Source organism: Bacillus rossius (assembly GCF_032445375.1).
Source record: "Bacillus rossius redtenbacheri isolate Brsri chromosome 4 unlocalized genomic scaffold, Brsri_v3 Brsri_v3_scf4_1, whole genome shotgun sequence".
Classification (NCBI taxonomy): domain Eukaryota; kingdom Metazoa; phylum Arthropoda; class Insecta; order Phasmatodea; family Bacillidae; genus Bacillus; species Bacillus rossius.
Genome location: NW_026962010.1, coordinates 633,198 through 657,094, shown reverse-complemented (window position 1 = coordinate 657,094; position 23,897 = coordinate 633,198). Strand labels below are relative to the sequence as shown.

Below are 23,897 nucleotides of genomic sequence, written 5' to 3'. Positions count from 1 at the left end.
GATGATAAGCGCGACGCTCGCTGGTGTTTCCAGCGCGTTATAGCCTCTAAGCGCAAGTCTCTGAACTGGCGCGCATTCGTCTCGTCGTCACAGGATAACTGTGAAATTTGAGCGGTGACCGTAACATTATATGGCCGAGAAATGAAGATAAAGGTGTTATGCAAGCCCCTTAAGTACTTTCAAGAATCTGTACTGATTGTTTTAGGCCTAAAAATTACTCTGAAAACACGTGTTTTAGGCATTTTAACGCTTCTAAAAATACAGTTTAAAAACTTAATCCGAAATTAAAAGTACTTTTCGGTCCTCAGCGAACTCTTAAATGCTATTCGTAAATAGGCCCCACGCGGATATGTTGAGTAGTTTTGAAATCGCGTTGTTTTTCCTGAAGCTCTGCACACCGTGTGTGTGCCCAGGTAGGCGGGGCCCTTAAGGGAGCAACGAGAACGGATTCTCGCGCGGTGACGCAGATCCTTGAGGTCCACGAGACGACACGCCTGCAGTCTCTCCGGCTGCACGGACCTGGGCGAGGTGCTCCATTCCCCTGTCCTCCGTAACAAGGCGAGTTCCTGACAGCCACGAGGACAGGTGACGGATGTCTCGGAACACCGCCTCTCGTCGGGAGCCATCCACCAGTTGCGGCTCGTTAGTGCGAGTGCCGCACCCAGTCGGGACGTTCGCTATCTTTTAGCTCGACTGATTTCTGCGACACCCCCAAAAAATGGGCGCGTGTTCTTGTGTGCGCGCGTTAAGAAGTTAAACCTGTTCTTACTTGGCGTAATAACTAGAGACCGGAAAAATTCGCGATTTCAAATCCTTAAAGGATACACTCCATGATCATCCTCTATGCACTCGTGCAAATTACATCCGCTGATTGGTTACCGACTCGTAACACCTGTTGACTGGAATGATCGTGATTCGCTAATTCTTCTGTTAAAGATTTTTCATTGGCCCACAGTCTTTCAGATAAACTGTGGCCCAATCACTGAAGCAAAATAATGTCAAAAGTATTTGGACTACATCCTATCGCGAAATGAATCCGCGAATTTTACAGGTCTCTAGTAATAACATACCAACATGCCAAGTTTTCGGTTCTTATTTCTCAAGTTTTATCACGATGGCGAGCACTTCCAATTCAGCTTTCAGTTAGTTTAAGTTACCTTTAGCTTAGTGCCGAAGCTGCAGTTCCGTTTTTTTTTCTTCTGTTTTGGATACCACACTTTGTTTTCAATGTTAATTATCAACCGTAACTCCTTCTATCGTTCCATATACGAAAAATAACATTAAGCACTAAAATATTTATATTGTTTCAATTTTTGGATAATCTATTCATTCTACGGACGTATTAATAATATAAATAAGTTTATCTTGGCCAATTATTTGCATGAAAAAAAAATGCAGCGGTATAATATGCTTCTTTTTCGAAGTATGTATTTAATTTAAAATGTAAATATAGGCATTGTACTAATAAACTTCAAAACGCCCATTCAAAAAGCCAAAACAATATTTTATATATATATATATATATATATATACACAAATAACAGTACTGTATCAGTTTAGACAGGTAAAGATAAAGTAATATGTTTCGAAACAATAGATAGTGGTTGGGAAACAGTACAATTCATGTTAGGTTCGCTTATCGCTTTGAAAATCGAGGGGAGAACAAATTTCCAAGTGCCTCAGCATGGTCGAAGTTGACGCGGTATCTTATCGCCGGTGTGAAGATGCACAGCACGAAGGGCGGTTCCCCTGACGTCCAGAGGCCACGCGGATGTCGTCGGCGGTGGTTGTGGTCGCTGTGGCAGCGCTGTGGCTGGGCGGCGCCCGGGGGAAGAAGTACGAGGCCAACTGGGCCAGCATAGACTCCAGACCCACGCCGGAGTGGTTCGACGAGGCCAAGTTCGGCATCTTCATCCACTGGGGGGTGTACTCCGTCCCCAGCTACGGCAACGAGTGGTTCTGGCACCACTGGACCCGTGAGTGCCCCGAGTCAAGGTCACAATCTTCCGAGAGGGCGCTCTTTCTTACTACCATCGAATATATATAACCATGCAAAATTTGCGGATTCATTTCGCTATAGGCTAGCATCAAAACAACTATACCTTCGAACCGCTTCTGCGATTGGCCCACATTTTATCCGGGGAACTGTGAGCCAATGGGAAACACTACACCAAGAAAGTGCTTAATTACGGACAGCCTAGTTGAGACGTCTCACGCGTCAGTAGCCAATGAACAGCTGTCATTTACGCGAGTACTTAAAGTACTGCGGAGTCTATCCTAGAGGTCAATGAATCCGCGAATTTTGCAGGTCTCTATATATAACGTATAGAAGTCGCGAGCCCAGGTTAAATTTACTGTCCGGTTTCTCAGAAGAATTGTTGTAGTTCCATGCTCCGCCGCTGCGATCGCTTTCATCGCTGGGTATCAGCCGTATACGCCCCTGGCGGTATTTGGAAAAACTAGGTTAACCAGCCCAGTCGTGACATCATCCTTCACCCCCCCCTTACCCCTTTTCGAAAATCCCAGACCAACGATTCAAATTACCCGGCAGGTCTTATCAGCATCGTTAGACCTTGAAGAGGAGCTTGCCTTACCGTCGCTTTGAGAATGATGAATATATTTAATGCTTACTACACCTACAGTACATATTGAGAAAAAAAATATTTTATTCACTCTGCTTTGTATACACGCGAAGCATCGACCAAGCCTGTGCATGTCAATGTATCAATATACACACACTTAACTTACCCATTTTCTCCGCAATTTCAGTGTGCGAAAATGAATACTCAAACAGAATTTGGCACAAAAAAATGTTAATTTATATATGAATTTGAATAATTTATGATTATAATTTTTGTCACCAAATCTCTAGACCTTTCGTATAATGAAGTTCACTGTTATAATTTTGAAGCAAAAACGTTTAACGAGTTTCTCAGATTGTGATCTTGATTGTTTCAATTAAATGAACTGATTCTGCAATAAACAATCAAATTTATATAAGATCAACGCTCCTGGACTTCGGTGGTAAGAAGATAGGGAGTGGGTGTGCCAATCTTCGACTTGTTGATAATTGACGTCGAAATGAGAGAAAAAAAAATTTCCCCTTTTCTATCTGGAGAGCATTTTTTTTTGTTATAATGAAGTTTACCGCTAATTCCTTGATGATGTGTCGTGATCATCTACACATAACAATACTCACTTTATGATGGTATTTTTACGAGTATTCCTATGGAGTTACTAAACAAAGCTATTAAACAAAATTCTAGCATTAGCCTTTATGGAGCTACAATTTTTTTTTTGACGTGACGTCTAATAAATCGATGAACGCCGGCTGCACAAACGAAAAAGTGTCCCGTAACGCACATTGTCCCTCTACGGATGTGTACTGTTATGCTCATTGTACGCATGCGTGGCATCTCTCTTCCACTCGAATGGAACAACCATCGATTTGACTTTTCAATCATATTTTCGTCGTTTGAATTATTAATATTATGTAATTTAACGATCGTCCACCGATTTTCAGCACAATCGGTACGGTTATTAATTTCCTGCCTACCACTATAAGAAATAAACATGGCGGACTACATACGTATTTAAAACTTCCACAACACAAAACAAAATTTTTATAAATATATATATAACATCTGAAACAATTGTTTCCAATATGGCCTCGTGGCCGTGCGGTTAGCATCGCTGACGGATCAAATCCCGGCCGCTGCAATACTTTCATTTTTGTACTTAAAAATAAATACGGCGCGCGCGACACTACAAAAGTAATATATATATATATATATATATATATATTTGAATTAATAAATGATAATAAAAGTAAATTTATCAATTAAATTGTAGATTTAATTTCACTCCTTCTTTGTATCCATACAAAATAGTGATAATTCTATAAAAATGATTCAATTTTATTCATAAAAGTATGCAGAGGTATATTTTATCATACAAAAGATAGAAAAATTTAAAAAAAAATACTTCCTCAAAGAATAACATATTTTAAATGCCTAAATGGTTTGGTTGCAAAAACCTACTACGGCTCAGTCTCAGGCCGAATATGATATTTCATTTTCTTCTGGATCAATCATTTCATCAATGTTTTGTTATGACGTCACGTTAAATATCGTCCGTAAACCGACTTTACAGACAACCAATTTTTTTTGGCAACCAATTGATAACCAGAGTGACTTCCACTTTAGAACAGACAGCTACTCCTTGAATCAATACCTCTATACACGAGACTATAAATATAGGGACAACAGTTACTGTACAAAACCAAATAGCAGTGCAACACACATAAAAGTTATGTTTTAGAATGTTTTGTGTTCGGTTACCCCGTTGCGTTGTTGGGAACTGAAGTTTGTTCACTACCGCCTGGTACAAACATATCGCGGAGATGTTCCGTTTGTGTTCTCTCTAGCAACAAATAAAAAAAAAAAAGGTGTAATTTTATACCGTTGTAGGTAGCAGCTCTATCTTTACCGATGTAGTTGTATTTTTACCCCACACATGTGAGTGTATTTTAACCAACACAGGTACGTTTAAAGACACTGTATTGTCGTAAAATGCCAATAGAAGAAGGTGTAAATTTCCCCATCACCGATAGGTAATTTAATCACGTAGCTTGCAAAATCTCACACAGTTTGAATGAGCAATTGTAGTTGTTTCAATGTCAATTTACTAATAAATTATTTGCGTGACTATACATTGTATGTATGCAAAAACTGCTAGAGTAAAATACCCCTGTATTGTATGTTAGGGAATTAAATGGTTATAAAGAAAGTCTTAACATCAAATTAAAATATAAAATAATTACTGAGCCTGAAACGATTGTAATCATTTTGGTTATGACCTTTCGAAAATCTTTGTTAAATCTACAAATAATATAAAACTAACTGAAATTTCACCCAAACAACTCATTATTTACCTATATCCACTATTTCAAATAGTTGGGTTCTGTGGGCGATAAAAAGATTAAAATCCAGCAAATCAATAATTGTGATTATATTTATACTTATTATTATTAAAGGCTGTGCTAATATATTAACACCCGAATTAGTACATTTTTTCAATAAGAGCCTAATTACCGGAATCTTCCTAGATCTCTGGAAAATTGATACAGTCAATTCAATTCATAAAAAAATGGAGACAAATATAACATGCCTAATTTCGACCAAATTCACTCGTATGCTTCTTTCGAAAATTAAAAAAAAACGTACCTGTAAATATATTTTGTGTCATATAACAACATGGTTTCTTAACTAGCTAGCAGAAATACTACCACGAATTTGTTCAATGTTATGAATAAAATTTATCATGATATTACTAATAAAAATAAAATTTGATGTAATATATTTTGATTTCTCCGAAGCACCTGACATTTGTCAGCATTCGTTAATTATTCAAAAGCTCACGGCTTTTGGTCTAGATCCTATATTCATTGTCTGGTTTTAAAATTATTTATCTGATAGCTTTTTAAAGGGAAGAACAAGCAATTGTTTATCTAATAAATATAGTATTGTTTCTGTAGTTCCTCAAAGTAGACTTTGTCATCTCTTCTTTTTAATGTATTTATAAATAATGTTTTAGTTGTTTTATCTTACTCATAGTTTTATTGTATGTTAATGATTTTCAATATATAAAACTATTACAAATTATAGCGATCATTTAGAACTGCAAATTGGCATCACCTCTATAAAAAAAATTGTGTAAAACTAACGCTATTTCGCTAAACTATGAAAAAAAAAACTAATTCTATTTTATTTAAAAGAAAAACAAATATATCCTATAATAATATAATAATATATGACCTTGGAGTGCTTTTGGATTCAAGATTACTTTTTTATCACCATCTAGACAGTATAATTAGTAAAACATCCCGTTCTTTGGGCTTGATTAGGTTTATTACTAAATATGCTAAAATCAGTAATTCCCTATAATGTCCTTATTATGCCCTCATAAGATCAAAATTAGAATATGGTACTGTAGTTTTGAACTCTATCACTGAAACAGACTCCAAGCGTTTAGAAAAAAAATACAAATTACAGTTTTTAAAACCATCTTCGAAAGATTTCATTTTAAAGATGCACCGTTTAATTATCATTTAATATTACAAAATAGTAATACTTACTCTCTTAAAGCTTGATGTTCTGCCCTCGATGCGAAGTTTATTAAAATAGTTTTTTTTAAATATACGACTGTAAAGAGGTAAAAGAGCATACGTCCCTGAAAGCTACAGCCTACAGACACAGTAACAATGAGATATTTACCTCACCACGATCGTATAAATTGCTTATGCGTTGTGTGGCTAGTACCTACTAGTAACTGTAGTAAAGCGTTCGATCTTTTTATGAATACTCATAAAATTAGTATTAATGACTTAATAATACAGTAGCATGTAAAAAAAATAGTGTAAGTTACTTGTAGTAAAATAAATCATTAATATCCATAGATCATATTTTATGAGTATGTATCTTATATGTGAATTTCATAGTGAATTCCTTTCGTGTTAATTTTTCTTAGTAGTAGTATTTTCAAACTGCTGTGTATTTTTGCGTGGAAATCCGCGTCTATACTTCACATTTAATTTTTTGTTTCATTTTTGTTTTTTTGTTTTTCATTTTATAACCTTTCTTTCCGTGTTATTGTTATTTGTATTTGTTTTATATTTGTTAATCGCCAGCCTATTTTTCATAACTTCTGTTGGTCGGCGCTTAGTACAAGTATAAATAAATAAATGTGTAGAATCTAAAATTCTGTATTAAGGGTTTTTATCATTCATAAAGTAAAATTATACATACACCACCAATGTAACTTTGCACTTTCAAATTAGTAATAAAATAACATTTTGTGTAAAATAACATATACAGTGAAGTTTTAAATTTACTCATAACTCACAAGTAATTCAACCATATATACTCTACACGGTTACAATTTACAGTAAATTCACGGACTTTTCAACGAAGAACTAACCACAAATGAACTAAAAGTTCATCGTAATCTCAGATAAATGTGATTTTCGTACAAACTAAGCTATTTCCGATTTCGAGCAATGTGTTTCGTTTCAATACACGTATAAAAAGGGGGGGGGGGGGGGGGGGGGACGTTTTTAGTGAAGACTCAACGAGTTTTTGATATTTTTCCTTACATAATAATATCGTTATTGTTGATTCATTAGCCAAACCAGTTAACTACACGCTCGTAAACGTATTGTTACGACCGTGACTTTGGCCGGGACACGTGCAGGTGCAGAGCTGGCTGGCGACTGCCGCAACATGATATGCGCCGCGCGCGCCTGGAAGATAACAAGGATTGTCGCTTTCCCCCCTCCTTCCCACCACTCCCAGCGCGGCGCCCTGCCTTGACACGTAACTGAAACCTGACAGCTGCGCAGTTACGCGAGCCGCCGACACGTGTTTCGAGAGATTTCTGCCGTCGGGTCGGCGCGGAATGACGCGACTGGCCCCGGCCGCTCTCGTGAGTTCTGGAATTGCGCCGGGGCCTATATATATGCCCGAGGACGCCAGTCGGAGTGAGTCAGTTCGGAGTGTTCAGTCGGGAGTTCTCCCGCGGCGGAGCTTCCGGACGATAGTGCCGCGGGTGCGGCAGAGTGCGAAGTCCTTGGACGAAGGTTCCGGGGCAGGCAGTGAGAGAGTTCAGTGGAGTCGGGAGTTTTCCCGCGGCGGAGTTTCCGGGAGATAGTCACGGGCGCGGCGGAGTCCCGAGTGAAGTTCCGAGCGAGGCGTCGAGTGGTATCTCGGCGAAGGGTGTGACGGCGGCGGCGGAGTGCGGCGACGGAGTCCCGCGGCGGAGACCCACGAGGGGTGCTGCAGTGAGAGTTGCGCCAGAGGTGCGGCCCAGCGAGGTGTGTGGAACGAGAGACTGGGGAATTGACATTTCTTTAAGTGTAATTATTTATTTGCCAATTTAGAAGATTATTTGTAAGTGACAAGTAGTGGTAATAAATAAAACTGTGTGTGTGATAAAAATCTTTAATTGGGCTATCCTTTACGAACCCGCGGTAAATCGTAACTGTATGAAGACAACTTAATTACATTTATTACAATAGAAACTAACATCAATGATTAAATGAATGAAAGAACTGAACATATCGGAGAGCGTAGAGCAGATGCAACTGCCTGTAGCTCACGGGTGCTGCACTGTTCCCCAGAGCAAGACAAGGGCTACAAGGAGTTCGTGGACAAGAACTACCCGCCCGGCTTCACGTACCAGGACCTGGCCTCACAGTTCACGGCAGAGCTCTACGACCCGGACCAGTGGGCCGACATCTTCGCCGCCTCAGGGGCCAAGTACGTGAGGCATCGGCGTTGTGAAGTTGCCTGTGTTCGGAGCTGCCAGCTTACACTCAACAAATATTCATAATTTCGGAAGGGGTTATTGAAAAATAAAAAATATTTCACAATAACTGGCTATATATATATATATATATATATATATATATATATATATATATACACACACACACACACACACACACACCAAACTTACGTTCATGCTTCACACAGCATAAGTTCTTGTTGTCAGTCAGATATGGAAATAGGTGTCACAAAATCCATTGGGAAAGGTCTGCAATTAATTATTGTGCATGCAGTTGCTTTGTTCCAAATGCTTTACTAATTTTAAGTCAAAACAGAAATCTGAAGACTACCACGACGATACCTATTTTTTGGCAACTTTTCAATGTGTGTGTAAAGAAAATTACTGCCAAATTTACCTGGCAAATGTGTTGTAGTACTGGACAACGCCAATTAACATAATGCACAGCTGATGAAAAAACATACAGCATAATTCCTAAAACAAGACATCCAAAACTAGCTGACAGACAACATATTTCATTCTCTTCAACAATGACGAATGCGAGTCTTTTGTTTTAGTAAAAAGTGCGGCAGTAAAAAAACAATTTAAAATAGATGCGTCAATCAAAAAATGTGGCTATGATGTCTTTCGCCTTCTCCATACTATATATATATATATATATATATATATATATATATATATATATGAAGTGAAACTTCTCTGGGCGCGATGGGAGTAAAATTTCAAGGCTGAATTTCAGTACAACGTTTCACGATATAGTTTTTTTTCCTAGCCTAAATTATTCTAAGTGTGTAAGGGGAGGGTCCAGGTTAGGGGAGGACCTAAGTGTGTCTCAGGCCTAAGCCTATACACTCTACCATGCGGGTTTTTAACCATGCAGGACAAGGGCGCGTGCATCATGTGCTAATTGGGGTTTACTGGCCAGTCATGGCAGCGATTGGCGCCATGGCTGACGCCCCATTGAACGTCTAACTTAAAGGCTAACTAATGTGACCCAGGTAAAACCTGGATAGACACAGGGAAAACCCTGGGCCGGGACATGCGGGGATCAATTAACATGCATTAAGCAAGCAGGTAACTACTGGACAAGAGGGAAGCGGGTCCAGGTAAGAAGAGTTGGGCGGGGCTGAAAATTCAACCATGCAGGGGTTGGGTCCTTCGGCCTTGCGGCATGCATTATTAATGTTGGCCACACCTGGGCTATTATTAGCCAAGGGCGCATGCGGCCCCAGGGGCGGGCAACTTCATCACCCGTTAGACCAGCCCAGCTGCCCAGGCAGCCACCTTTGTTACTCATTGTTTATTCATTCGACGGCAGAATATTATAAATGCCTATGAATGCATTTTTTATGTAGCCTGTTGGCAGAATTTGTTGCCCTATAACTCAAAGATAAGGTGAAATTTGTAAGAACTACAAAATCAGTCTATTAGAATGCTCGAACACAACAAAGCTAAACAATTTAAAATTAAATTAGAAAAAATTTATTATAATCAATCCTAGCGTTGATATTTACTAAAGAAAATTCTTTATGGAGTATTTCAACAGTGAGTAATATTTATTTTTAATTAATCAATATTGATTGATTAGTATTTATTGGTATTCTGACGTGTTATTTTTAAGTGAGTAATAACTTTGTTAATTCATGTTTATTTATTTTTTAATTAAATTAATAATAATTACAAAAATTTTAGTACTTATTCTTAAATACTTGAAAAAGAAATGAAAGTCAAAAAAACCCGCGCTGGATTTTCTTGTTATTAAAATGTATAAATGGTTTTTACTGAGTAATACTAATAACATTATGAATGTGGTTAACAATCAATTTTATTTACTTTTAAAACGTGTATTAATTGTAGTTGGAATTTACCTCGGACAACACAGAGCCAAACAGAAGAACCCAAGATAGTGCAATGAAAAGAATCTCACTATGAAAAAAAAAACGCATGTAACTCAGTACATTTGAAAGAAGTAAAACTTCTTTGGCAAATTACAGCTCGACTCGTAAGTACATCGTAAGGGGTAAAATGGCAGAGAGAGAGAGAGAGAGAGAGAGAGATAGAGAGAGAAGAAGAAGAATAAGAAGAAGAAGACAATTCTCCAAATAAACACTTCAAAATAACTGCTCAGGATATCAATAGTTATTGATCAATCAACAATGATTAATCAACAATAAATATTACTCACTGCTGAAATACTTGCACCATAAAGAAAAACTGTGAGTGTTACTGCTTCTTCAAACAATTCTGCCACTTGGAACACACCAAATCTTTGAAAAAAATATGAAATTCATAACAGGTAGCGCTATCTATGCGGGAAATGCAGGGACTGTCTCAACAGCGCTCTCTATTCTGCTGGTTGAACAAACAGGAACGCGAACGCGCTGGTAGCAAATATAAAATTCAAGGTACTTACAGCTGACTGTATACAATACCTACAACTATTTTCTAAAATAACCGCATGCGCACACTCTCTGTCTTATTCTTTCGTTCATCTATCTCTCTTGGTTCTTTTTTTTTTTTTTTGCCCGGGGATAATCATCACACAAAGAGTAGAATGAAAACGATCCCAGCAACATATATAGCATAGTGCACTCTTTATATCTCTTTAGCCTAGTAATTTATTCTCTGTCCTTTTCGCGTCAGAAACGTTCCACAACAACGTTTCATTCACGAAAATGTTGCATTAAAGTCCGGCTTTGAATTGTTACTCTCATCGCACCCAAGAAAGTAGTATATATATATATATATATATATATATATATATATGTGTGTGTGTGTGTGTGTGTGTGTATGTGTATGTGTACATGTATATATATGTATGCTACATAACCTTTTACAAGATTATATATTTTGTTTCGTGACATTTCTTGTCACGGTGGATTCATAACCGTACACTTGCGTGCTACAAGATTCTAGCTTAAAACTAACAAATTTTGATTCAGAAAAAAATTAATATAAACTAGAACAACTTTAATTCATTTTGTACATGTTTCATTACAGGTATGTTGTACTGACTTCAAAACATCACGAAGGTTTCGCACTTTATCCTTCCAACTACTCCTTCAGTTGGAACGCCAAAGATGTCGGACCCGGCCGTGACTTAATCGGTAAGGAAACAAAGTAGTAAAGACATATTTGCACTGATCTTTAATCATGTAAATTTACCATGTAAATGGGTTATTTTCAGGACCTCTGGCACAAGCAATCCGCAAAAAGAAACACCTGAGATTCGGGCTGTACCATTCTTTGCTGGAGTGGTACAATCCTCTGTACCTGAGGGATAAGGCCAACAACTGGACCACACAGACTTTCGCCAAGCAGAAAGCTATCCCGGAATTGTATGAGCTGGTATGTACAAGTCATAAATATACTGAGAACCAATCTTAGCCATTTTGTAAGCATGATATCTAATTTAACTGATAAAACTTCTTACTAAACTATTTTTTTCTCACCAACGATGGCTGTTACTCGTATTTTGAGTAATTTCTATTTCACTCTCAGCCAACTTGAATTGTTTGTAAAAGGGGGCGTTGCCCAGGAGAGGGAAATGGGGATTTTTTTTTATCTTTCCTAATCATGTTGACTACTAGGTTAGAAAATTATGCAAGAGGAAAAATAAATACAATTAATAATGTCATCCAGGTTAAAATATCAAAAATTCATTGAATAACAAAGACTTTTGATGGTTTAATGTTAATATAAAACCATTTGTTATTCTGTTTTATGAAAAATCCCAAGGTTATTAGATTATTTATGTTCTTTAAATATTTCATAAAATGGGTAATTTTGATTTAACATATTTTCTGGGACATACGCCAATGCAGTTGTGCATTGTTTGTCATCGAAAAATTTCAAGAACGCAAATTAGGAAATAAAAATTATAACATAATTTCACAGAGTTCAAGCCTAAATCAGCTATGTCAAACAGATAAACAACGTCTGTGCTGTCGTCGTTGTGTTTTTCATAATACCTGTTTAGGTACACCGTTGGATTTATCTGTTTGACATAGCTGATTTAGGCTTGTTCTCTGTAAGTTGAATTTTTCATATTTTTTTTATTAACCTCTAATGGCATTTTCCAATAAATTGTATTTAGTTAGTTTATTTATATTTCTAACTAGCTAATCCCTGGTATATGTTGCAATGCCTCTTTGTAATTTTAAGTTTGAACACATACAATGCATCTCCCTCTATGTGTCTCTCTGTATCTCTCTGTAACTATATATATCTCTGAATATATCTTTATCTCTTTATATTCATCCCTCCATATCTCTCAATCTCCCTATCTCTATCGTTATATCTCTACAATTCTCTATATATCCATACATGCCTATATCTCTCTCTCTATATATATATATATATCTTCATATAGCTCTATATGTCAATCTCTCTATTGCTAACCCTGTGTTTTTATCTCTTTATATATCTATCTCCACTGAGTATATATTTATAATTATTTTGATGTATATATATATATAACACTGTCTGTATCTCTCTACCCCTACAACGCTCTGTATTACTATTTATCTATCTCTCCTTCACTCTGTATTTCTCAATAACTCTCTATCTCTACCACTCTCTATCTCTATCCCTCTCTATCTCACTCCGACACTCTCTGCATTTCTTTCTTTCTCTCGCTTTCTCTATACCTATCTCTCTATCTCTCTCTCTCTCGACTCGCACGTCACAATTATTATTCGGACCATAGAAAAGAGCAACTGACATAAAGTACTTATTGGTTATTATATGATACTACTCGCGCACCACCTTAATTTTTGCTTTAAGGGTTGGTATTATTGAAATCTCATCTGAACAGTGACCTTCCCCGTGTTGCTATTGAACAAATTTATAGCATGTTAGCCTTTATACAGCTTCTATATCAGATTCTTCGAAACAGATAACCATTCCATAGACTAATACCTTTATGGTTTCAAAGATAAAACGTGCAAAATTTCATAGAGTTCGAATAAACGATGAGTTATCAATGCAAAAACGCAATTTTAGCAAGAATAAATAATTTTTTGGTCCGGCCTAAACGCGCGTCGCCGCGCAGGTGTCGCTGTACAGGCCCGAGGTCTGTACAGCGACACGAGACAGCTCCGGACAACACGCGCGACGCCGCGCAGGTGTCGCTGTACAGGCCCGAGGTGATCTACTCGGACGGCGAGTGGGAGGCGCCCTCCTCCTACTGGGGCAGCACGGAGTTCCTGGCCTGGCTGTACAACGACAGTCCCGTCAAGTACTCGGTGGCCGTCAACGACCGCTGGGGGCAGGAGACCATGTGCAAGCACGGCGGGTACCGCGACTGCAAGGACCACTTCAATCCAGGTCACGCTCATACAAACACTTTTACAAACTGCCAATTGATAATTTGTAACACTACAAGATATATATTATCTTTGAAAGATTTGTGCAATAGGAGTGCATGACTTGATGTAAGCTTTTGGACATACGCCATTGCTAAGCACTTTTTTTGAAGAAGAAAACTAAAAAATACCCAAAAGACAAAAACACAAATGTTATTATATATAATATATTATATTCCTGTTATGGAATATTATGTGGTGTTTATATCCTGTTGACAACAGCATTTTTTTTTGCATAATTTGTGTTTTTGTCTTTTAGGTATTTTTTTAGTTTTCTTCTACAGAAAAAAGTGCTTAGCAATGGCGTATGTCCAAAAGCTTACATCAAGTCACAATATATATATTGTAACTCTTTACAACACATAGATATTGTTATTTGTTTTTGATTGAGTGAAATACGTTTTTCGAGATAATACTATTTTATTACGAAAATTGGTGTATAATTTTATATTTTAGTTGATGTTTTATTGGAGCATATTATTTTATGAACCACGGAAAAGGTAATAGAATATTGAACCATTTGACTTTATTTTGTTGTATCTTACTTATGACGGGCGCAATTAATACTGGAAAATATACAGGGAACTGTTTGCAAATAACTTTTACTAATGAAGGAAATTGTGATAACACAAAGCATAAATGCCCAGGCATGAATCCGAACACTATTTTTCAGTGATACAGTTGTTTTATGTAAATGTAAAAAATTAAAAAAAATTTGTATTTTTACATAATTTTAGTTCAATTTATAAAAAAATAATATTTACAGTTTAGATCAACATCCGCCTATACCACACTATCACAATTTCTATATTTAATCAAAGAATAACAGTGGTTACAAATTATCCGCTGATCTCCAATAAGAAAACCTTCATAATCTTGTTAAGGCTAAGTCTCATATGTAATTTTCTGGTCATTACTATTATTTAAGGATATTGCCGCATATTTATTTCGATTGCACTCTTGAATTTTATGTTTCTCCTTAAATTTTCTCAGTAGATAGTGACTAAATATAATCTAATAGCGGTAAAGAATATCGAGCAAGAATTCATTATAATCTCTTTTTCGTAACATTTTACAGGTTGTAAACATCTTTTAATAAATGTCTAGTGAGAAAATTTGAGAGAAACACAATGAATAATAGCGATGACAAGAAAATTAAATAAACAACTCGGCATGTTAGACAGATCCTTAAGTCTAAAGCATAAAGTCTCGAATCCTTTTGCGTGCAGTTTAAAGATGTTTACATCAAACCACAGTAGGCTACTCAGAAGTCGAAAACTGGGATTGATTCTACGAAGATCCAATTATCAGAGACCACAAACCTTTATTTGTATAAAGTAAGTTCTCAGTTTAGAAGTCTGTACATTTACTGTAATTTCTAACAGTGCAGCATCTCTCTTTACAGGACATAAGTTCGAGCAATTATAACTTAACTACAAAAACACTATAACACAAACGCTAATCATTCTCAGATTACAGTTTTACGCTATTGTCTAACATGTAGCGCTAGTAAATATCTTCTCTCTCTCTCTCTCTCTCTCTCTCTATATATATATATATATATATATATATAATGTTACAGTAATATTCAGGTACATAGAAAATTTCTTGAATCCAGCAACTTTCCAATTATTCGTGGCCAAAATTATTTTGAGGTTCACTCTAAGCATGCATAATGATAGTCGTTGACAAAAAAAGTATGATTGAATTTAGAACGTTACTTTTGTCGGAGTTATAATCTTAAACACTATATCAATATAAATGATCATTTGTAACAAGGAATGTGTAATACTGTCATATATGTATGTGTGTATGTGTGTTTTCATAGCAGACGAAAATTGAATTTATTTGTGTGTCAGCGACTTAATTGTAAAACAGAGAACAAAATTATATTGACATATATGAGGCATTGTTCTCAATATCATATTAATGAATGCCTTTCTGGGAACTTTGTAAAACATACAATCCCAATGATATGACATATAGGTTAGTATGACTTTATAGTTCCAATTTATAGATTCACAAACAAATTTTAGTATTATAACACTATTTAATGATTTAAAAAAAAATAAAAAAACTCTAAGAAAAACATTATGTAATTAATTGCCCACTGGTCAGTAAAGTGTAGAATAAACTTCAATTAAAAAGTGTTGGTGTTGAAACCTTTCACCAGAAATTTACTTCTTCAGTCGTTTTATCTTACACGGGTTTATCAAACGGTATATTAAAATAACCTATTCCCTGGCTGCAAAGAAATTAAAGAAAATAAAGTAAACCTATTACTTATCTGTTTGAACTCACTTTATTGTATCAAGATAGTATGTTGCTGTCAATTAACAAAGTGAAGAGGCTGGCAATGTCATTCGGTCATAACAAGGTCATAAGCAGTAAATTCAAGAAATAAAAAAAGAATAAAGAACGTATTCGTTTTCTAATCAAATATATCTCTATCTCTTAGAGGAATGACGCACAAAATAACACAGGCAGATAAGTCTATGCACAGTGACGCCAGTAAAGTGCGCAAAATATAGTTTCAAATTTAATTCTCATATTCTAAAAAATTCGGAGATTTCGGTGTCCTCACTCAAACATAAGTCGGAGTGAAGAATTTAATACAATAATAAATTAACTATTAAGCTATCATCTAAAACAATTGATTATATTTTTATTTAATGTTTGGTTTTCACACACACACATGCATTTTTACATTTAAGAAGTTTTGAGTCCCAAATCCAACAGATACAATCTTAGAGCTCATAGAATTTCACCTTAAACGCTGGCTTAGGCAAACATAATTTTTACCTCGAACTCTGGCCTTGGTAGACATCTTAGACGACCTGCATCTTTGTCCATATACCTTAGACTTATAAGTTACAATTTAGCAAAAATATTTTTAAAAAAATCCAACACATCGTACTAAAAAAAAATCTATCGTGTTTCATCGTTCATCAACTATTTACGCCATATTGTAATTTATGTCCACGCTTAGTTTACAAAAAAAAAATGCAAAATAAAGCTGATATTAGGCCTATTATGATTAAATTACTCCCATCTCGAATTTCCGGCACAGTAAATTCGTTCAAAGTAGGAATCACGTTTTTAATTTTAATAACAAATTACGTGGGAATGAATTGGCATATAAGTATTAACTATAAGAGGAATAGAATAGGTATACCATTAGAAATTATGAAAACAATAACCAAATAAAGCAAAACATTGCCATACTAAACCGTTAGCTTTATTCTGCTGCCGATGAGAGTGCAAAAAATGGATGTTTACAATACTGATCTTCATCGGCTATTTCGATTGGTGTCCAGAGTGAGTCTATTACACGTAGCAAACTTTTATGTAAGTTAACTCGTGGAAGTTCGTGTGCGATTGAGACTTGAAGACAGGAGCCAAAGTTGGACAAGCACGCGACCAAAATAAACGTTTATGTCTTGCTAGGACTTAACGTCGCAAGGTGACCGGACTTCCAAGATCATAAAGGGATCCGGGTCAGTGCACACTGAGTTATGGCGATGTGGGGATCGAACCCACGACCCTCACCCAACGGGAGAGACACTTTAGCAATCAAGGCCACTGGGGACTCTCTTCAACAATTTACGGATCACCAGTTACTGAGCACAAGCACGTCTTGAAAGATAGGATATAATTAGAACCACGGAATTTTCGTGCATTTATTTAGTCGCAAGCTAGAATGCAAACCTCCACACTGTTGCACTGTGTTCATGATTGGACCGCAGTTATCTGGACACGCCCCTCTACGACCGTGAGCCAACGATGTCCAGCTAGGAGAGAAGTAAGCGAATCAGGTAGTGCCAAATAACAAGGGTAAAAATTTTCTCGCTAAGAAATCAACCAATGGGAAAGTAAACATGGGTCGAGCACACCTATAACTTTGAATTCTATCCTGAGGCCAGAGGAATCCGCGAAATTTCCGGGACTCTAGATATAATACAATGCATGCAATAGATTTTTATGGAATGAAATCCTGCTGCAGTCGAATTTGAAATTTGACTTGCTATTTCGATATTGCATAAATATATAAACCTGCAAGGGTCAGAGGAATAGGAATAAAATTCTCTTATGCCATATTAACATACTATTCATTTGTAGTCATTCCAAAGCCAGCTAATTTGTTAACTCACTTTGTATTAGTACACCATTATCGTAATGGTATCTGGAAGGCTATATGATTTTACCAAGCACTGGAGTCAGCCAGCATTTATTCAAGAACAGGTGACACCGTGACAGGACAATGTCACGTGACATATCTGACACTCCAGGACGTACAGCCTGGTTGGAATAGGATGGGCAGTAATTTTCCTCCTCCGTAGCCCTCACAGTCTATGATGCAATGCAATAATCAGTTATAGTGTTTAATACAACAATAATCTACCTTTAGCACTAACTGTCTAATATAAGTATATCAGTATGTTCTTGGCTGAAAGAGACTGTTGGGGTAGACCGGTAAAACATTGAATTGTCATTGTTGGTCCTATTCTGTGCCCAGGAGTGCTACAGGAACACAAATGGGAGTCAGCAGCTACCATAGATAAGCAGTCATGGGGATACAGACGCCGAGCATCGCTCGAGTACTACGAGACTATCGAGCAGTGTATCACGTACTTGGTGAAGGCTGTCAGCTGCAATGGTAAGAATTAAACAACATGGTTTTAATTATTAAAGCTTTGCATTGCGTAAGACGGAAAAAAAAATTGGTGTTATTCCCATTTCAAACCTGGTAGAAATAAAAAAAAATGGCGTTGAAACTTTGCGAAGCTCGTTACCATCCTATCCAACAGTTATAACAATAAACGTTTCTGGGCTTGTGGATTTTTAGCCGCGTCAAGAGTGACGAGTCGCTATCATAAGCCGCAACTTTGTTCTCTTCTAATTAAGAGACTGTTACTTATTGTGGTGACTGAAACATATGATCCAAGAAACTACCGACAGTAGCCGCGAAAAGGCTGCTATTCTTATTAACAATAACAGTAACGATAGTAAGGAAGTGAAGCCAGTCGGTCATTTGGGCCAACATCTTAAAATACTTAACATCCGATAGGTACTTAGTACTCGATGCCGTGGTAGTTTTTGTCATTAACTGGTCACAAAATAGAAAATAATCTAATAGAAGCAAAATGGCATGGCGTACTCAATCTCTTATTGGCTGAGTGGGATCTCTGAGGCATCCTTTCGTCTGACTGGTCCCTATACTAATTGGTTTGGTGCGTTGTCTTTCACGCTTGCTCTTCTGCGCTGATTGGTAGGGAGTTGAAATATTCGTAATACTTCTTGGTGAAAAAATAGAATGTAGGTACGTTTGGATAACTGGTCGTTTGACCTAAAGAATTATTCGCAAATAACAAACTTGTGATAGTGGTGTAACAAATCCCTTGACAACCTGTAAACTGACCATAGAAAAATGACCCGAATTTTATCGTGAAGGTGAAAAAAAGTAAAATGTAGCATTTCCCTAGTTATTAGCAAATTGAATTCCGCCATATGGCTGGTGTTTGTGTTATTATAATATGTTGATTTTGTATCTAAATGCAAAGGCGTTTTGCAAACTTGTTGTAATAAATTCGACACAGTTTTGTATGGACTTAAAACTGTCTGGTCGAAATCAAGTAGCAAGTCCAACTAGTCAGCTTACGACATGCAGTCCATAGTGTTATCCGATATAAATGTCCAAAAACTCTTGACAAGGTAGAAATCTGGCGAACTACGCGATAATATCGAGAGAAATCTTTTTATCACTCGTTAGCATGAACAAAATTGTATTCTTACAAAGGAATTCTCTAGAAATTATTTGCCAGAAAATTTTCATATACGTCTACAAAATACAACAGTGTAATCTGTACAATCTATAAAACTAACGACTTTTCCGTAGAAGAGATCATTGTAGTCTCCCAAATAATGATAAACATGGAGTAACATAGAATATTTTGTACGTAAGTTCCACGGAAATTATTTAAGAAATGTAGTGTTACTTCATTTACAACACTTGAATAACATATTTTGTCAAATTATTTAAAAAATATATATATATATATATTTCTTTTGAAAAAAATAATTTTTTTTTTTAATTTTTTTTTTTAAAAGAACCTTTCAAATTGAATAGTTTTTTGGCCAGTGTTTTGGCGGGAGATGTGTGAGCCGTGCAACACACCCAGTTGGGTTGCGTCACTCGTAGCCACCCAAGTCCACGCCAGCGGGGTTCTTGAATCATCTCTCGTTGCATTCACATGCAAGGGGTTTGTCGCCGTCCAAGACCGAACTTCGGGTCCACAGGCAACTTGCTGCTGAACATCGGACCGACCAAGGAAGGAGCTATACCGGTCATAATGGAGGAGAGACTGCGACAGATGGGCTCTTGGCTCGGGGTCAACGGTGAGGCTATTTACTCAACCAGACCATGGGCTTACCAACAAGACAACGTTACTGGCGATGCGTGGTAAGTACTCGACACACGCACGTACATCCAAAAGAAAATAAACATACCAATAAAAAAAAGTATTTTAATTTCCTTCATAACAGGTTTTGGCAAATGGTTGTCTAATCTTGTGAACACAAATAACGATAATTTACTCTCTCTTGAAAGTTACTTATCACTCAGATGGGAAGATAACGGGATAACAAACTAATTGGAAAATCTTTCTTCACATACAATTTCTTGAGCTTCATAACTTTATCAACTCTTATATTTGCACAGTAATAATTATTTGTAAAACAACAGAAACTACTGCCACGAAAAGACTATCATTATATTTTTTTGTGATATTCAACACGCGAAATATGCTCATAGAGATATGGAGATTAAGGAGTAAATTAATTTCATAATACAGAGTCTAAATTACGTAAACCGAAATATAAAATTTCATTAATTTTTTTAACTGAAGGTAAATGTAGCTGATAATTTTTTTTCATACAACTAAACATATTATGATAAACATTTTATTTTAAGAGCTAAGTAGACGTCCTCAAAATGGGTATGGTTAAAAAAATCTTACCAAAGACCAATATGAAGTTTGAAAACTTACTTGCTTTTTGGTAACAGGATTTAATTTATTTTAATAATTTATGCTTCATATGCTTTACACATTTTTTCCATAAGGTTATCTGTGTATTATTTGGTAGATAAATACTTATTTACTACTAAGAAAACTCCGTTAGAATCCAAACTTTGGTGAAATATCCAAGTTTTAAATGTCACCATGAAGTTCCATAGTGAAAAAATTAAAAATATATGATATAAAAGTAATTTTTATAACTAGCCCGAGCCATGAACTCAAAATGTTTTATTCTTTAAAACGAATCATAAAGACATCCATAGATTATACGTAACGTTTTCAAAAATTCCGAAACAATATTTTCTTGAAAAATATATAATGTAAACTAAAAGTTTACACAAGAAACATTTCACAGGTTTACAGAAAAACGAACATTAGGTACTAAACACAGGGAACCATATTAAGTCACAATATTGAGGATTACTGCAATATTATTCAAGTTAACGGCTAAAACTGAACCGCAACTTATCACATTTGCAAGAAACATTTTTTTTGCTCTTTCATTATTTAAAAGTGAAAAGAGTAGGTATCTTCGTGCATGTACTGAATTTAGTTTATTTATGCTTTTCAATAAGAGCCAAAAGACAACTCTGTATATCCTCAATGTTGCACTGGATGATTATATATTGTACTGTATTTAGAGACCTGAAAAATTCGAGGGTTCATTTCGTGTTATGCTAAAATTCTAATAATTATACCTTAGTGCTGCTTCTGTCATTGGTTCACTGTTAATCTGGAGGACTGAGGGCCAATTAGAGTCCCTCACTCATTGTTGAAGTGTCGAATCACAGGCCACCCAGTCGAGACGACTCGCAAGTCAGCAGCCAATGAACAGTTGGCATTCGCCAGATTGTGTAAAGGATATTGGAGTCTATCCTGGAGGTCATTGAACCCGCGAATTTTTCCGGTCTCTATGTATTGTATATTGTATTGTATATTGAACATTTTGCCGCCGCAGGTACACGCGCAAGAAGGACAAGTCCGCAGTGTACGCCATCTTCCTCAACTGGCCGACAGGCGGCGTGGGTCTGTTGGGCCATCCACAGCTAACTGCCAACTCAACCATAACCATGCTCGGATACGGCAGTCCGCTGAAGGTGAAGCCATTGTGGCGTTCGCAGCATGCCGCGAATGGAAATGGCGAATCTATTTCCCGGTTCTCGGAACCCATGTTGGGCACTGGCAACAGTGTCAGACATGTGAAAGAACCATCGTTTCTCTTAACCAGGATTACACCCTAACGGGATCAGTTGCCTGGGGGAGTTTTGATGTATATGAGGTGTGAGCATAATAACTTGTGGTGTTCGCAGCGAAAAGGATATGCAGCACGCATCTCACGTACACTTTCAGACTGTGTGTTCATACGCAGGGCATTTGGAGGGGGCAGAAATTTCATTTAATTTATTAATTAATTTTGGTTTTATGTGGCATCCCACAGCTGAGGGCCATTAACACAATGACACTAAAATCGAAAATATAACACACACGATTACATAAAAAATGCACTATTAAAACAAACATACAATTTAAAATATACTGTTGAAACAACCATACAATCCAAATACCCATACGGTGACAATAGATTTGACAATACAACGCAAGGACAGACACATAAATGTAAAAACGTTCACAACAAAAAATATTTAATTTTTTTAAGTTTTCCCAAAAATTATGACAATAGAAAAATTATTTTAAATTTTTACGAGAAAAAACAATATAAAAGTATTTATTATAATAATTTATAAAACAATCTTTATGTTTAAATTTTACCACTTTTCCCAAAGTTATTTTAATCACAAAAACAAACTAACAATATATTATATCTAATAGTTTTAAAATATCTTTGTGTTTAATTTTCTTACCAGTGAAAGGCTCTGGTTTTTGACAGTCTGTCTACTGATCACATTGAAAGTGTCTTTTATTCTATTATGGAATTCTTAAGCCAATCTGAGATATTTGAACTGAGCAGATTCAAATGAAATTAAGTCAGGAATTTTTTCTGTTTATCGTCAGAGTCGTTGCTTGGTACTACATAGAGATAAACTTGAGTCAATTTATGTGGCATGTCGAACATATAACGATCCATACGTTATGGTTTTTTGTGTGCTGTGAAAACGATCGCCAATGCGTAGGGGCGTGTATTTTTTCGTGTAAAGATATAAGAGCTCATTAGACGGTAAAACAGTAGACCAGCGCCAGCAGTTTCTTCCTTGTGTTTGGGGGCCGTCAGAAAGTAAAGACATTGCCTGCTTGCCCGGGCCTTTGAGGACGTGTTTGCTTTAGCACTGAATAACGTGTGCCTGTAGTAGAAATGAATCTGAGAGAAACTCAGCCCATCCCGAAACACAGACAACGCAACAATGTTTTACCCCACAGCTGGTTCCAAAATCTTTTCGCGTAAAATACATGCCCTTAACCAATATTTAGAGACCCGTGAATTTCGCGGATTCATTTTGTGTTATGCTAAAATTCAAATAATTATACCTACCTTAGTGCTGCTTCTGCCATTGGTTCTCTGTTAATCTGGAGGACTGAGGGCCAATTAGAGACCCTCACTCATAGAAATGTCGAATCACAGGCCACCCAGTCGAGACGACTCACAAGTCAACAGCCAATGAACAGTTGGCATTTGCCCGAGTGTGTAGAGGATATTGGAGTCTATCCTGGAGGTCATTGAATCCGCGAAATTCACGGGTTTCTACCAATATTATATTTCGAATAACATGAATACGGTGTACCTCATTTGGTACATTATCAATAATTTTAAAAATATTCACACCCACGTAGGTTTAAGTTTAAAATGAACTACCAACTCAAAAAAAAAATCTAAATCGGACGAAAATTCATTATTACACAAGAACTAATGTATATATTAAGCTACTTTCTGCACAAAACAATAATCAATTATTGCGAACGTTGTTTGTTTCAGTGGAATGTAACAGATTCAACAGTGAGAGTTCAGTTCCCCGATTTGGCTGAAGTGTATCGCCCTGGTTGGGCTTGGACACTCAAGATGACTGAAGTCGCCAACTAGTCATTGGCCATGTAGGAACATGGCTTCTGTATCAATTGTATTTAGAACTGGAATATATTTGTAGAACAGTACCGTGAC

The 23,897-nt window shown here is 36.5% G+C and overlaps 2 protein-coding genes across 6 annotated transcripts in view; one reads left to right on the top strand and one right to left on the bottom strand.

Annotated features, from left to right (window-relative positions):
* Nucleotides 1-23,897, bottom strand: part of LOC134541656 (NAD(+) hydrolase sarm1) — a 568,468-nt gene that overhangs the window by 237,940 nt on the left and 306,631 nt on the right. The window lies entirely within an intron of this gene.
* Nucleotides 1,678-23,890, top strand: LOC134541657 (alpha-L-fucosidase-like). Its single transcript, XM_063385256.1, has 9 exons — nt 1,678-1,976; nt 8,177-8,315; nt 11,344-11,450; nt 11,531-11,691; nt 13,470-13,671; nt 18,226-18,366; nt 20,007-20,169; nt 21,744-21,882; nt 23,715-23,890. The coding sequence occupies exons 1-9, from the start codon at nt 1,772-1,774 to the stop codon at nt 23,817-23,819; spliced, it is 1,362 nt and encodes a 453-aa protein (XP_063241326.1). The 5' UTR covers nt 1,678-1,771; the 3' UTR covers nt 23,820-23,890.